This window comes from Natrix helvetica (genome assembly GCF_964273705.1).
Source record: "Natrix helvetica genome assembly, chromosome: Z".
Taxonomy (NCBI): Eukaryota; Metazoa; Chordata; class Lepidosauria; order Squamata; family Natricidae; genus Natrix; species Natrix helvetica.
Genome location: NC_138554.1, coordinates 137,021,254 through 137,036,218, shown reverse-complemented (window position 1 = coordinate 137,036,218; position 14,965 = coordinate 137,021,254). Strand labels below are relative to the sequence as shown.

Sequence of the window (14,965 nt, the reverse complement as noted above, 5' to 3'; positions counted from 1 at the left end):
CCCTTCCAACTCTATTCTGACTTATTGATTCATGTGGCTGCTTTAATGAGTCAGTCCTTGACCAGGGCTGCTTTAAAGAGGCATTATTGCATATTCCAAAGCAGTTTGTCCGAGTAATCTTTAGACAGGCTTGTGATGAGGCTGGTTGACCGTTTCTCTCTCATTCTCTGCTAGAGCGACAAGCTAAAGCTAGCCAAGGAGCTGTCAGACACTGTCATCTACTGTAAAAGCGTCCATTTTCAAGGTTTTGCTGAGCCACAGCCTCATGACGAGATGTGCTCTTTCAGTGAGGGCAAAATCCTTAAACTGGCTCAGGAATCAGGTACGCAGCATCTTCTTAATGCTTTTGGCAAACGATTTTGGAATATAACTGAATAGGCAGCATTCCTGATCCAATACTCATTTTAAATGGATCATTCTTAGTACAGGTAGTCCTCAACTTACAACTGGCTGTTTAGTAACTGTTTGGAGTTCTGACAGATCCCCTCCCCCTCCCAAAAAAAGAGACTTAAGACACAAATTGGAAATTCCAATGGTATCCCCTCCCCTCCCCCTCATGTCACTGCATTTTGGGTGCTTGCAGCATCCTGCTATGATATAACCAAGAGTTACAATATTTTACTGAAAAACAAGTGTTTACCGTATTTTTCGGAGTGTAAGACGCACCAAGGTTTTGAAGAGGCAAATTAAAATAAAAAGTAGGTAGATAGAGGGATAGACAAGGAGACAAAGTGAGAGAAATACAGTAGGTAGGGGGAGAGAGAGTAGTTAGGTAGGTAGGTAGGTAGATAAAGGGAGAGAGAGAAAGAGTAGGTAGATAGGTAGGTAGAGGGATAGAGAGAGAGAGAAATAGAAAGAGATAGATAATTCAGTAGATAGGTAGGGAGAGAGAGAGTAGTTAGGTAGCTAGGTAGGTAGATAAAGGGATAGAGAGAGTAATAGAGAGAGAGAAATACAGTAGATAGGTAGGGAGAGAGAGAGTAGTTAAGTAGGTAGGTAGGTAGGTAGGTAGGTAAAGGGATAGAGAGAAATAGAGATATATAGAGAAATACGGTAGGGAGGTAGGGAGAGAGAGTGTGTGTAGGTAGGGAGGGAGAGGGATAGAGAGAGAGAGAAAGAGAGTAATACAGTAAATAGGTGTTTCTGTTGCCACAGCACTCAATCAATGTAATTCTCGTCAATCAATTAAAGAGCTTTCCAAAAGAAAAAAACAAAGTTTGTACACTCTGCAAACCTCCCCAAAACGGGCCCATTTTTTCTCCCCCAAAAGGCATGAATAGCCTTTGGGGGGGAGGCTTGCAGAGTGCTCCTGGGGGGTAGGGGCCCCAAAAGCAAGCAAATAACCGGCCCATTTTGTGTCAAAAGAATTGCATGCATAGCATTATGGAGGCTTATAGAGTGCTGCTGGGGCTGGGGAGGCAAAAAAAGGCCCGTTTTCTGCTCATTTCTGCCCTCCCCAGCCCCCAGGAGCTCTCTGAAAGCCTCCATAAGGGTATGCACAGCCATTTTGGTGAAGGGGAGGCATTTCGGGATGCAAGAAATGCTGTATTTGGTGTATAAGATGCACTCAGATTTTCAGCCTCTCTTTTGAGGAAAAAAGGTGCGTCTTATACTCCGAAAAATACGGTAGTTTTGGTTTCCGGTAACAAATGTCTACTGTAGACAATGAATTTGCTTAACAAGTATAGTGTTTGCTTTACAATTGCCACAATTTCTCTCCCTCCCTCCTTCCCTCCCTCCTTCCTTCCTTCCTTCCTTCTTTCTTCCCTCCCTCCCACCTCTTCTCCCTTCTTTTCCCCCTTTCCTTTTCCCTTCTCCCCTCCCCTCCCTTCCTCCTGAACGACTGTATTTTTCAGAGTAGAAGATGCACCTTTCCCCCCCAAAAAAAGTCGGTGAAAATCTTTGGCCTCCCAAAACTCCACTCCCGCACATCCCATTTTTTGCAAAAAATGGACGTGCAGAGGGTTTGGGAGGCTACAAAGTGCTCTTGGGGGCTGGGGAGGGGGAAAACCCAGCAAAAAACAAGCCATTTTTTGCTCATTTTTGCCCTCCCCTCAGCCCCCAGGAGCACTTTAGAAGCCTTCCAAATCTTATGCATGCCCTGTTTCTGCAAAAAAAAAAAAAACGAGGCATGCAGAGGATTTCGGAGGTCTGCAGAGTGCAAAAGCTTTTTTAAAAAATTTGCCTCTTCAAAATCTTGGTGCGCCTTATACTCCGGTGTGTCTTATAGTCTGAAAAATATGATAGTAACTTTTGAACCATTGATTTGATCAAATAGGAGGGCTGCAGAAAATATTGGGGGCTAAGGAAGGACATTTCTGATTGCCTTCCAAATAGTCCAAAAATTGCCTTTCTCACGAGTCTGGCAGTGCTGAGAGGGCTTTGTAGTCTTCTACAAAGACTTCCTCCTGGACAGGAAATAACTTGCAGCCTTTCAGAGGTCGTCATGACTCAGATAGCTGCATTTTGTATGCACCAGTTAAAAACCACCTTGTAGCTATTATGATTTGGCCTGGTATTAAATCCCATGAATTATGGGTTGTTTGGGAGCACGATGGCTCAGCAGTTAAAGACACTGAGCTTGTCAGCTGGACAGTTGATTGGCCAGGTTCGAGACCCGAGTGCCACATGACAGGATCAGTTCCCCTTTCTTGCCACAGCTGGTAGTTTGAAAGCATGCAAATGCAAGTAGATAAATAGGTACCACCTGAGTGAAAAGGTAAGAGTGTTATGTGTGCCTTTGGTTTATAGCCATGCTGGACAGAGGTGGTATTCACTTATTTTTCCTGCCGGTTCGCAAATGTGAGTGCGCATATGCGCATGTGCACGCTTTACTAGCACCACATGTACTCAGCTTTCCATGCATGTGCTTTGGCTTAAAAAAATAAATATAATAATAGGCATACAGCTTTAGATTTCCACTACAAGGCTGGCTCCCTTAGTTAATACTCAAAATTCAGATCGGATAGGGGAAACCTTTACCTTATGAATTGCTTATCCAAATTTCTCCGTTTTCTGATCCAGAATATTGAATATATAGGGTGTATATGCAGGTCTTGGCATATTCGGGTCTTTTCCCGTGTAAGGTTGAGAGTATCTTAACGACGTTTCGACAAGGTCCTACTCGCCATCTTCAGGCTGGTCCCTTCGGCTTCGTGCTTGTGCGAGCAGAGCGTGATCGGAACTGCCGTCTTTCTATAAATATTGGTGGGGTGTGTGGAGTGCTGGCTTTGTTGCTTTAAGTGGATTGGTTGGCTGTTTTGTTACAGCTTGATTAGTTGATGGAGTTGATGTATGCAGATTAGACGGCTGTTTCATATCCTGTGTGGCTGAGGTACTGGCTGTGTGTCCATTAGTCTTTTGTGTTGTAACGACCTGGGTAATAGGCTGTGTGATGACATCCTGAGCTCTAGAGTCCTGTGCTGCAACATCCTGGGGGGTTGGCTGCGTGGTAACATCCTGAGCCTTTGTGTAAGTAGCCAACCTCCCAGGATGTTGCAATCATGCTTTGCTCACACAAGCACGAAGCCGAAGGCAACAGCCTGAAGACGGCGAGTGGGACATCATTGAAACGTTGCCAAGATACTCTCAACCTTACACCGGAACAGACCCGAATACGCCAAGACCTGAATAACTAAATATATATTTATTTATTCATGGGTGTAGGTATATATGGCGTCCTGAGAGAGAGGGGTAATTAAAAAATGTATCTATTTCTTATTTTTCACCAAGGGATTGACCTAATACATCATAATGTCCAGCACCTAAGCAGGATCTATCCAGCAGGTTGGAGGACCGACTCGTCCAACTATAACCCTGTCGAGATGTGGAACATGGGTTGCCAGATAGGTAACTATATTGAAGATACATCAGTGGTGGGATTGAAATTTTTTTACTACCAGTTCTGTGGGCATGGCTTTGGTGGCTGTGGCTTAGTGGGCGTGGCAGGGTAAGGATACTGCAAAATCCCCATTCCCTCCCATTCAGCTGGGACTCGGGAGGCAGAGAATGGTGATATAGTGCTTTTTTCAAGAGGCAACTGGACTTTCTTGCTTTTTTCTTGAAGACGTTTCGCTTCTCGTCCAAGAAGCTTCATCGGTTCAGACCTAATGGTGAATCAGACAAAACTGAAGAAGCTCCTTGGATGAGAAGCGAAACGTCTTCAAAGAAAAAAACAGAGGAAGTCCAGTTGTGTTTTGAAAAAAAAAGCACCTTGGGGACAACCGTGACCTGGATGGATGAGAATCTCCATAGACAATAGCTGCTAATGAAGTCAGCTAGATAAAAATATGATTGGTGTGGTAATGATGAAGATGAAGATGAATAGCCAAAACCACTGACTTACCTTTGTTCCTACATTTCCTCCCAGTTGCCTTGAATTTCCAGTCCAGGTGCTCGGAAATGGATATCCACCAGGGTCGATTCCAAGAAAACGGAGGCTGCGGCTATATCCTAAAGCCAGAATTTCTTCGGAACGAGCAGTCCAAATTCAACCCCAGATCCATTACGGAGGGACCGTGGTACCACCCTAAAAAATTCCAGGTTAAGGTAAGAGTGGAGAACACAATTTCATAACATGCAGTTCTCCAGCATATCTGCCTCTGAATAGGGTAATTTTTGCCTCCAATCTACAAGAGGTATCCAAAGATGTTAGGAGTGCATACAATTGCTTATGGTCCAAATATCTGTTTTATATGTGAAAGTCTGCGTCTTCTGGATTAAAAAGACAAAAGTCATGTATGAGTGAGAAAGGGGGATGTTTTCCAACATTTTTAGAAGTCCCCAAGTCTGTCACCTTCTCTTGTTCTTCTGTTTCAAATCTTAAATAGAAGTTTATACAGTTCTGCTCTTACAGGCAAATAATTCAGTCCTTGAGTTACAACTGAAGTGGAGCTTACTCATTACAGTCATAATGGTTGTAAAATAGGGTCGGTCACATGACCAAACCAATTTTATGACATTTTGGTGGGGACATTAAGGGATTGCTGCAGTCATTAAATGAATCCATGACATGGTTTGGCTGAAAATTAGAAGAAATGGTCAGCAAGAGAGTTTAACAGATTAACAAGAGTTGGAAGGGATCTTGTAGGCCATCTAGTCCAACCCCCTGCCCAAGCAGCAGACCCTACACCATTTCTGATAGATGGCAGTCCAGTCTCTTCTTGAAAGCTTCCAGTGATGAAGCTCCCACAACTTCTGAAGGCAACTTCTGTTCCATGCGTTGATTGTTCTCCCTGTCAGAAAATTTCTCCTTATCATGAAATGTGATCACATGACTGCAGGACATTGAAATAGCTATAATGCTGAGTGCCCAAAGTGTGGTGGTATGACCACTGGGGAGGATGGCCATCAGAGCTTTGGACCCAGGTTGTAAGATCCCCTTTTTCAGGCGGTTCATAACTCTGAAGAGTCGTAAGTCGAGGAAAACCAGTATATAATCATTTATAAATAGTTCCGTTTCAAATTTTGTTTTGCAATTTCCAATTCCTGTATTAAAGCTTTCTTTTAGCTGAGAATATGAAAACTGCAGGTAGTCCTTGACTACGACTACAGTTGAGCCCAAAATTTTTGTTGCTAAGTGAGACACTTGTTAAATGAGTTTTGCTCAATTTTACAAACTTTCTTAAGTGGTTAAGTGAACCTGGCTTCCCCATTGATTTGTGCTTCTCAGAAGGTCGCAAAAGGGACATTGTAATTGTCATAAACATGAGTCAGTGGCCGGGTGTCTGAATTTTGATCATGTGACCATCGGGATAATGCCATGGTCATAAGTGTGAGTAATGGTCATAAGCCACTGTTTTCAGTGCCATCATAACTTTGAATGGTTCACTAAATGAATGGTTGTAAGCCGAGGACTGAAAATGACATCCTTCTGCAGGGAAGAGCCCAAGTTTGAAAGTCTGCTGTGAGTGCAAAACATACCGTTTTATACTTAAAACCTTTTCTAATTTCAAAGGAATTTGTTTCACGCTCAAGATGAGCCATGTCGAAATCAAAGTGAAATAATACAATATATACTTTTTCTGCACACACTTATGGAACTGAGAATTTGAAGGTTAGGGTGGGCTTAGGACCTCTGCCAAGAAATTGAGACCTTGATTTTCTCTTTCGACTTCCCTTTTCTCGCAGATCATCTCTGGCCAACAACTGCCAAAAGTCAACAAAAGCAAAAATTCCATTGTGGACCCCAAGGTGATTGTGGAGATCCACGGGGTTCAGCGGGATAACGGGAAGAACCAAACAAAAGTTATTGATAATAATGGTAAGAGGAATGTCTGTGGAGATTCTCAGTCACCCCAGGCCATGGTTATCCCAAAGGTGCTTTTTCAAGAGGAAACGAGACGTCCTTGTTTTTTTCTTTGAAGACGTTTCACTTCTCATCCAAGAAGCTTCTTCAGTTCTGACTGTATGGTGGAGGAAGGAAGTGACTTCAGTGACTCACAGAAAGAGTACTAATGACCAGAATATAAATCTTTCCATTTTCAATCATTCAGTCAGAACTGAAGAAGCTTCTTGGTTGAGAAGCGAAACGTCTTCAATGAAAAAAGGAAAAAAATCTATCCATTCATCTATATCATCTGTCTGTCTGTCTGTCTGTCTGTCTGTCTGTCTGTCTGTCTATCTATCATCTATCTATCTATCTATCTATCTATCTATCTATCTATCTATCTATTCATATCTATCTATCTATCCATTCATCCATATCTATCTATCTATCTATCTATCTATCTATCTATCTATCTCTATCTATCTATCTATCTATCTATCTATCTATCTATCTATCTATCTATCTTATCTATCTATCTACCTACCTACCTACCTACCTACCTACCTATCTATCATCATCATCATCTATCTCTATCCATCCATCCATTCATCCATATCTATCTATCTATCTATCTATCTATCTATCTATCTATCTATCTATCTATCTATCTATCATCTATCTATCTATCTATCATCTATCTATCTATCTATCTATCTATCTATCTATCTATCTATCTATCTATCTATCATCATCATCATCATCTATCTCTATCCATCCATCCATTCATCCATATCTATCTATCTATCTATCTATCTATCTATCTATCTATCTATCTATCTATCTATCTATCTATCATCTATCTATCTATCTATCTATCTATCTATCTATCATCTATCTATCTCTATCTATCTATCTATCTATCTATCTATCATCATCATCATCATCTATCTCTATCCATCCATCCATTCATCCATATCTATCTATCTATCTATCTATCTATCTATCTATCTATCTATCTATCTATCTATCTATCATCTATCTATCTATCATCTATCTATCTATCTATCATCTATCTATCTATCATCTATCTATCATCTATCTATCTATCTATCTATCTATCTATCTATCTATCTATCTATCTATCTATCTATCTATCATCATCTATCTATATCCATCCATCCATCCATCCATCCATCCATATCTATCTATCTATCATCTATCTATCTATCTATCATCTATCATCTATCTATCATCTATCTATCATCTATCTATCTATCTATCTATCTATCTATCTATCTATCTATCTATCTATCATCATCTATCTCTATCCATCCATCCATCCATTCATCCATATCTATCTATCTATCTATCTATCTATCTATCTATCTATCTATCTATCTATCTGTCAATCTATTTATCTATCATCTACCTACCTACCTACCCACCTATCTACTTACCTGTCTAGCACCTACCTACCTAATAAATGCATATATATAAATAAAAATTAAAAATTATAAAGGTGAGATAAAATAAATAAACATTTGGTTCTGCTTTGCTTTTGCCCAGGTTTTAATCCAGCCTGGAACGAAACATTTGAGTTTGAAATTGACGTACCGCAACTTGCCCTGGTCCGTTTTATGGTAGAAGACTTTGATGCCTCAACAAAAAATGATTTTATTGGGCAATTCACAGCCCCTTTCACAAGTCTGAAGCGAGGTGAGTATTTTTTATTTTTTTTGGGTAGCTTTTTCACCCAGAACACCACTGTTGGTTCAAAGGGGAGAGGGTTGTTTTCCTGGCCTGTTGGTGTCATGGAAAAGTTTAGGGTATTATAATAATAATATAAATATTAATTTATTTAATTTTTAATCAAGTTTATATGGGCCATCCTTTGTCCTGGAAAATAACTTTGGGTGGCGTATGGCAATCTGATAAACAATAAATATAAAACAATTATTACCTAAAACCGTTATATAATAACTCTTCAAAACATTCATATGTTATTTATTAATCAAATTTATGTGGTTGCTTGTCTTGTGAAAAATGAGTGTGTAGGGAGCAACAATCCAATAAAACAATAAAAGCAAAACGATCATTACCTACAACTGCTGTATAATAATAATGATTTAAAAACACTAATTAAAGTTTCTTCCATTCATGGTTACAAGGGTTATTTTATGGGGTAAATTCAGCCAATATCAAATGCTAAGGAAAGCCAAAACCAAGATTTTTATTGTAATAGAAATAACCAAAATCCAAGAAAGTCTTAACAATTTTGCACATTACATACAATTTAATGTGCACTTTACACATGGGTAAAGCCCCACTTACTACAGGTAGTTCTCAACGTAGGACAGTTCATTTAGTGACGTTCGAAGTTATAACAGCATTGAAAAAGGTAAATTATGATCGTTTTTCACACTTACGACCATTGCATCATCCCCATGATCAAAATTCATACGTTTGGCAACTGACTCATACTTATGACCATTGCTGTGTCCCAAGGTCATGTCTGTCAAGCAAAGTGAATGGGGAAGCCAGATTCACTAACTTAATAACGACAGTGATTTACTGAACAACCATGGCAAGAAAGAATGTAAAATGGCGTAAAACCTAACAATTGTCTCACTTGGCAACAGAAATTTGGGGCTCAATTGTGGTCGTAAGTCAAGGACTACCTGTACTAAAGGACTCTTATCTCTTAAGAGTCACAGGCAGTCCTCAGCTTACAATTGTAAACAGAAATTTTGTTGCTAAAGATGACCGTTGTTAAGAGAGTCATGCCTAATTTTATGATCCTTTTTGCCATGGACATTAAACGAATCATTACTTTTCTTAAATAAATCGCCCAGTTGTTAACCAAATCCAACTTCCTCTTTTGACTTTGGAAACCAATCAGGAAGGTCATATATGGTGATCACAGAATTGTGAGATTCCACAACCGTTGTAAATATATGCCAGTTGCCAAGTGCTTGAATTTTGATCATGTGAGGACTCTGGGGATGCTGTGACCAAATTAAGCGCGAGGGAAGTTTTCTCAGTGCCATTGCAACTTCAACCGGTCACGAAACGAATGGTTGTAAATTGAGGACTATTGATTTAATGGTGTATATAGTATGTATATTTCATGCTGGCTGGGGAATTCTGGGAGTTGAAGTCCACAAGTCTTAAAGTTCCCAAGTTTGGACACCCCTGGTATATTCCATTCAGTTGAAAATTTACTGCAGATCTTGAGGGATGCTACTATGGAAGTTTTCTCAGAAGCTGAAAGAAAAGAATTTGGAGGCAAGTGAACCGATAAAATTGGAAATTAAGTGAAGGATTTTAGACTTTTCAATAATTTCTTCTGTCTCCCCTTCTCCAACTTCTCCAGTTCTTCCAGTTCCCAAGCTTGCCCAACATTTTTTGCCCATTGAGCAAGATTTTACCTCACTGGGCAAAATCCCACAAGGAAAAGCTGGATGGGAACGATGGGTATTTAATTAAGCACCTTGGGAGCTGGTTGTTATGAAGCAAGAGTCCTTGTTTGGGAGCATATCGCCCTCTACTGTCCATAAAAAGGAATTGCAACAATAGTTTTAAAAAATCGATTTACAACTGTCTGACCGTTGCAGCAATCCCACATTTAACAACTTCCTTCCTTAGCAATTCAAATTCTGTTCCCATTTTGGTTGTAAGTACCTGTGGTATGTAAGCTACCTGCAATTCATGTACATTTCTTTTTTAAAAGTTAAAAAGTCCTGATTATTCTGGGGAACAGTCCCAGCAATGGAAATATTTTTGTGTGTGTGTTGGAATGGATCCTTTTGGATTATTCTGAGTTCACTTTGAGGATATAAATCAATGTTTCTAAACCTTGGCTGCTTTAAAATGGCTGGGGAATTGATGCTGACATATCCTAAGGATGCCATAGTTGAAAAACAGCCTACTAAGCCTATTAAATGAGCAAACTACTCATTGCAGAGGTAGCAATGGTACCTTAGTTTTCGGATTTTCCTTGCTGAACCAAAGGAGTGTGATTATTACTACGGAAGAAATCAAGCCTGTTTTTCATCCTTTGCTTCTAAATTGCTCCTTGTAGCAGCCCTTTCTGCAAAGTAATTTTCAAGCACAGAAAACGCAGGAATCTTGCCCGATCTATTGCTGATGTTGCAGTTGATTGGATCATTTTAATTTAGGTTGTCCATCTGATTTTTGTTTGTTTGTTTGTTTGGATTTATATGCTGCCCTTCTCCAAAAGGACTCAGGGCGGCATACAACATTAAAAAAAAACACATCCCAAAAGTTAAAAAAGATTAAACCCATTTCCAAAAAAAAACAAACCGAATTTAAAAGACAATACATTTAAAATTTTAGCCTTTTTATAGCAGGATTCTAGTTTTGTAAGCCATCTGGAATCTTTTTGAGTTCAGTGGCCTATAAATGATGATGGGTGTTGTGGCCCACCAGCGACCAGCGGATCTGGTAGCAGATTCGGACAGTGAGGAGGTTGGGGAGGAACATGGGCCAGTCCTGGAGTCTGGAGAAGGCTCGGAGGAGGGCTCTGTGTCGGAGGCAGAGAGGGGGCCAGGACCGTATGTCAGTTATCAGCTGCCTTCGGAGTCTGATATCAATGGGGCAGAAGAACAGCTGGAGCCTGTTCCCAGTGTGCGCATGTGCAGAGCTGCCAGGAGAAGGGAACAGCTAAGGAACAAGGGTCAACTCGGGAGTAAAGGCACAGGTGGACGGTGAATGGCCCCTCTTGTAGGGAATAAAGAGGAGCGAAAGAGGAGTGAAATTTGCCGGAGACAATTAGTTCAATTCATTAGGGTGAAGATCTGTTCCTGATTTCTTGCCAAGTAATTGCTGCTACAGCTTGGCGTTTGGAAGATATCGGCCTGGCAGCTCTCCAAGCCTGATAAAGGTCTGTAGTTGTGAAATATCTTGGAAGACTGTTTTCCAGTACTTTGCTGGAGAGGAATTCCCTTTAATCTAAACAAAAGAGGTTTTATTGGGACAAGGAGTTGGCTTCATGCTCTTGGGAAGCCTAGGTGAGAACAATGGGCATAAATGTGACAGTGATGACATCTTCCCAATTTGGACAACTTTGATGCCTAGAGATCTATCAAAAAAAAGTGGGCTGATACTTAGCTCACCAGCAATTAAAAGATGCCAAAAGAAAACAAATATTAATGCTTCTTTTTCTTTTTTCTTCCCCTTCTCAAGGCTACCGCCACATTCACCTTTTGACAAAGAATGGAGATCAGTACCCATCTACCACACTTTTTGTGCATATCAGCATTTGGGACAATTGTTAAAAAGAAGAAACAAACTTCAGGGAATGCACAAGCAATTTCTCTCTCTCTCTCTTTTTTTTTTACATTTCCAGACAGACTTTTGGTCCCCATAGCCTGGCAAAGAAAAAATACTCAGCTCTTCGGAGGCAGTGTGTGGTGACCCATTTGCGCCTTAATGCCAGTTGAATATTTAACATTGGAAAACAGCTAGAAAAATATTGCCTTTTAAAAGTTGTGCTTTAACTTTTAATCCTAGTTCCTTTTCTAGGGCAAAAGAAGCAGCCCACAATTCTCAGGAGCTCTTACTGGTGTTGTAGGAGGAATAGTAGTAATAAAGAGTAAATATGTTTTTTTTTTTAGGTTTATTTTAATGCAATCTGAATTACGTTTGCACTTCCCCAAATTTTATGTTTTCTGGTATGACAGTGCAAGTGTCAGTGGGAAAAACACACATTCCCTGTGTTAAATGAAGGACAATTGCTTTATAAAAAGTGGGTGTCAGAAGGAAGAAACTGTTTAGGGAAGATATGAAGAAAAAGAAAAACGTGTACATCTAGTCCTTAACTTACCACTATTTGTTGAGCAATCAAAGTTATAACTGCACTGAAAAAGTGATTGACGTCCAGTCCCCTTACTTATGACTATTGGAACATCCCTACCATCACATGATCAAAATTTGGGAGCTTGGCAACTGGCATGTATTTGTGACAGTTGCAGCTTTTTCAGTATTACATGATCGCATTTTGGGACCGTCTCAGCTGGCTTCTGTTAAGCAGAGTCAATGGGAGAAGACTGGATTCACTTAACATCTGATACACTTAACAACCATCAGCGACTTGCTTTACAACCAGGGGTAGGTTGCTGCCGAGATTGCTGCTGGTTTGCTGTGCACATGCACAGAACATTAAGAAATGATTAAAAACCAAGCAAGCAACGGCTGCGGAAACCAGGGAACCGGTTTGGTGAGCAAGTGCCAATTTCCACTACTGGTGGCAACGCACCTCTGTTTACAACCATGTCAAAAAAAAAGTTATAAAATCAGGGGCGACTCACTCAGCAAGACAAATCCTGGTTCCAAATGTAGTTGTAAGTCAAGGACTACCTGTACATTGTTTTAATGCAAACTTAAAATATTTGACGGCTTCCTCAAAAAAAGACTCCCAAATTGGGAGAACGGGAAAAGGAACCTAACTCAGATTTGATATACAGGTGTGATCTTAGGATCAACCTGTGGGATCATCAAAGTGCCTTTGCTTCTGTGCTCTGCATTGCTAATCCTCATTGTTGCTAAACTCCATCTAAGATTTATTAATTTTATTGTTATCCAGGGTATTTATTTATAGGGGGAAAATGTCCGGACCAAACATAATTTCTAATGTTGTTTTTTTCCCCCTTACCAGAGGGAGCCCCCTGGTGGAGTACTGTGAAGCCGTTACCTTGGCAACTTCACTGCGCTGCACTAAAGAAGCCATTTTACGGCAGTACAGTAGAAGCCATTTTAAAGCATAACAGGCTGCAACAGAAGACACACCCCAAGGGGTGTTAAAGGTGTCTTACCCCCACCATATTTGTTTCCAGAGATTAAGTCATCTGTGTACCAAGTTTGGTTGGAATTGCTTGAGGCGTTCCAGAGTTAAGCTGGAAAACACACAGAGAGAGAGAGACGTTTATATATATGTGTGTGTTTGTATGGATAGATTAATTTCCTTTTGGGGGACTCTTAATTTGTCAGTTCAGCACATATGTTATGTCTGGAAGAGTGTTAAGATAAAGGTGAAGGCTTCCCCTATCCAATTGTGTCTGACTCGTAAGAGACAATGATCAGTCATGAGGAAAATCATGATTAAGAAGGAAGTTACAGGGATCAATGACCAAAAGCAAGAAATATTTTGGTAGATAGGACAGGACCAGCCAATTTTCAAGAATGCTAATCATGACATCTTGGATGGGGAATGAGATAGGAAGAACCCTAGGAAAAAACCCCACTTTAGATGCCTTCTAATCTTAATTTTTGTCATTCGCCCTTTAATCCTGGATATTTTTTTGAGTTGCATTCACTGGTTGATCTAATCCAGCAGGTGGTGAGATATTTATAGGAATGACCCCGAAAGTCTGTAGAGATTGTCTGTCATCCAGATCATGGTTCTACCAAAGGTGCTTTTTTTTTTTTTCAAGAGGCAACTGGACTTTCTTTGTCTTTGCTTGAAGACGTTTCGCTTCTCATTCAGGAAGCTTCATCAGTTCTGACTGTTTGCCGTTTGAAAAAAAAAAAGCATATTTGGGATGACCCAGAAAATCTTTTGAGATCCATGGTAATCAACCTCAATTTTGAAGAACAATGTTATTTTTCTCCAACCTTACTTCTTCCTTTTGCCACATATTCCCAATAGATTTTTTTGAAATATTACCAAGTTTTTCTTCAGTGGAAATTGCAAATATTAGCACATTCAACAGAAAGACTTAAGTTGTGACCATTTTTTTTAAAAAAAATCTGATTTTAAAAAGGGTACATTGGAAAACTTGGAAAAAGTTTTATAGAAAATTGGACATATGATTCCTACAATTTCCTCTAAACCGCTGTTTTGAAAACTTGGCTGCTTTAAGATAAGTGGACTTCAACTCCCAGAATTCCCCAGCCAGAAAGGTCATTAAAATTGCTGTGACTTAATAACTGCCTTGCTTAACAATGGAAATTCTGGCCCCAATTGTGTTCATAAATTAAGCACAATCTGGTATTACAATCTATTGTTTTCAATCTTGAGCACTTGAAGATGTGTGGACTTCAACACCCAGAATTCTCCATGCTGCCTGAGGAATTCTGGGCATTGAAGTCCACACTTCAGCTGCCAAGGTTGAAACACTAATTGTTGGAATTGTCCATTCATCCCATTTTTTTTAAATAAACCATGCATAGCCATGAGAGTTTTCTACAGGAATTCCTATAGTAGAACGCCACATTTCCAACCATGGTTAGATCCTGTTGAAATAGGACTCACCACAAAGTAACCAGGACTAAACTGGGATATTTCCAGAGGTTTAATTTGGTATCTCAAAATGGATTTGATGATCTGCCCTTCTTGTAGTTATAAAATAGGTAGAGGTATTTTCAGGGTGTGGTAAAAAATAATAATCAAAGAGGCTGGCCATATTGTTTGATGCCTACAATAGTGGCTACCATCTTGGTTTATTATTATTTTTACTCCACCCTGCGGTTTCTAATTCTGATCAGTTTCTTCAGTCAGGAAATGCACAATATAAAGGCTTTCACAACTTTCCTGTAACTAGCATACATTCTCCCAGAAACTCTTTTGACTTTTCACTGGCATCACTTACCTATTTTTCCCCTTGAGTTTAAATGAGCAACAATAAGGACTAGTAACTTGACCAATCAGAACCTCAGGATGCTTCTTATAAGGCCAAT

General features: G+C 39.9%; 1 protein-coding gene across 2 annotated transcripts in view; it reads left to right on the top strand.

The window, feature by feature from the left end:
* PLCD1 (phospholipase C delta 1) overlaps nt 1–12,447 on the top strand; it is a 72,759-nt gene extending 60,312 nt beyond the window's left edge. Inside the window, exons 10-15 of one of the 2 annotated variants that reach the window (XM_081970203.1) lie at nt 175–322; nt 3,733–3,849; nt 4,370–4,548; nt 6,130–6,262; nt 7,835–7,984; nt 11,474–12,447. In XM_081970203.1, coding sequence (XP_081826329.1) covers nt 175–322; nt 3,733–3,849; nt 4,370–4,548; nt 6,130–6,262; nt 7,835–7,984; nt 11,474–11,565 — 819 coding nt within the window. In that variant the 3' untranslated portion in view covers nt 11,566–12,447. The remainder of the gene's footprint in view (nt 1–174; nt 323–3,732; nt 3,850–4,369; nt 4,549–6,129; nt 6,263–7,834; nt 7,985–11,473) is intronic. The other variant, XM_081970204.1, reaches the window with a different exon arrangement.
* The last annotated feature ends 2,518 nt before the right edge of the window (nt 12,448–14,965 follow it).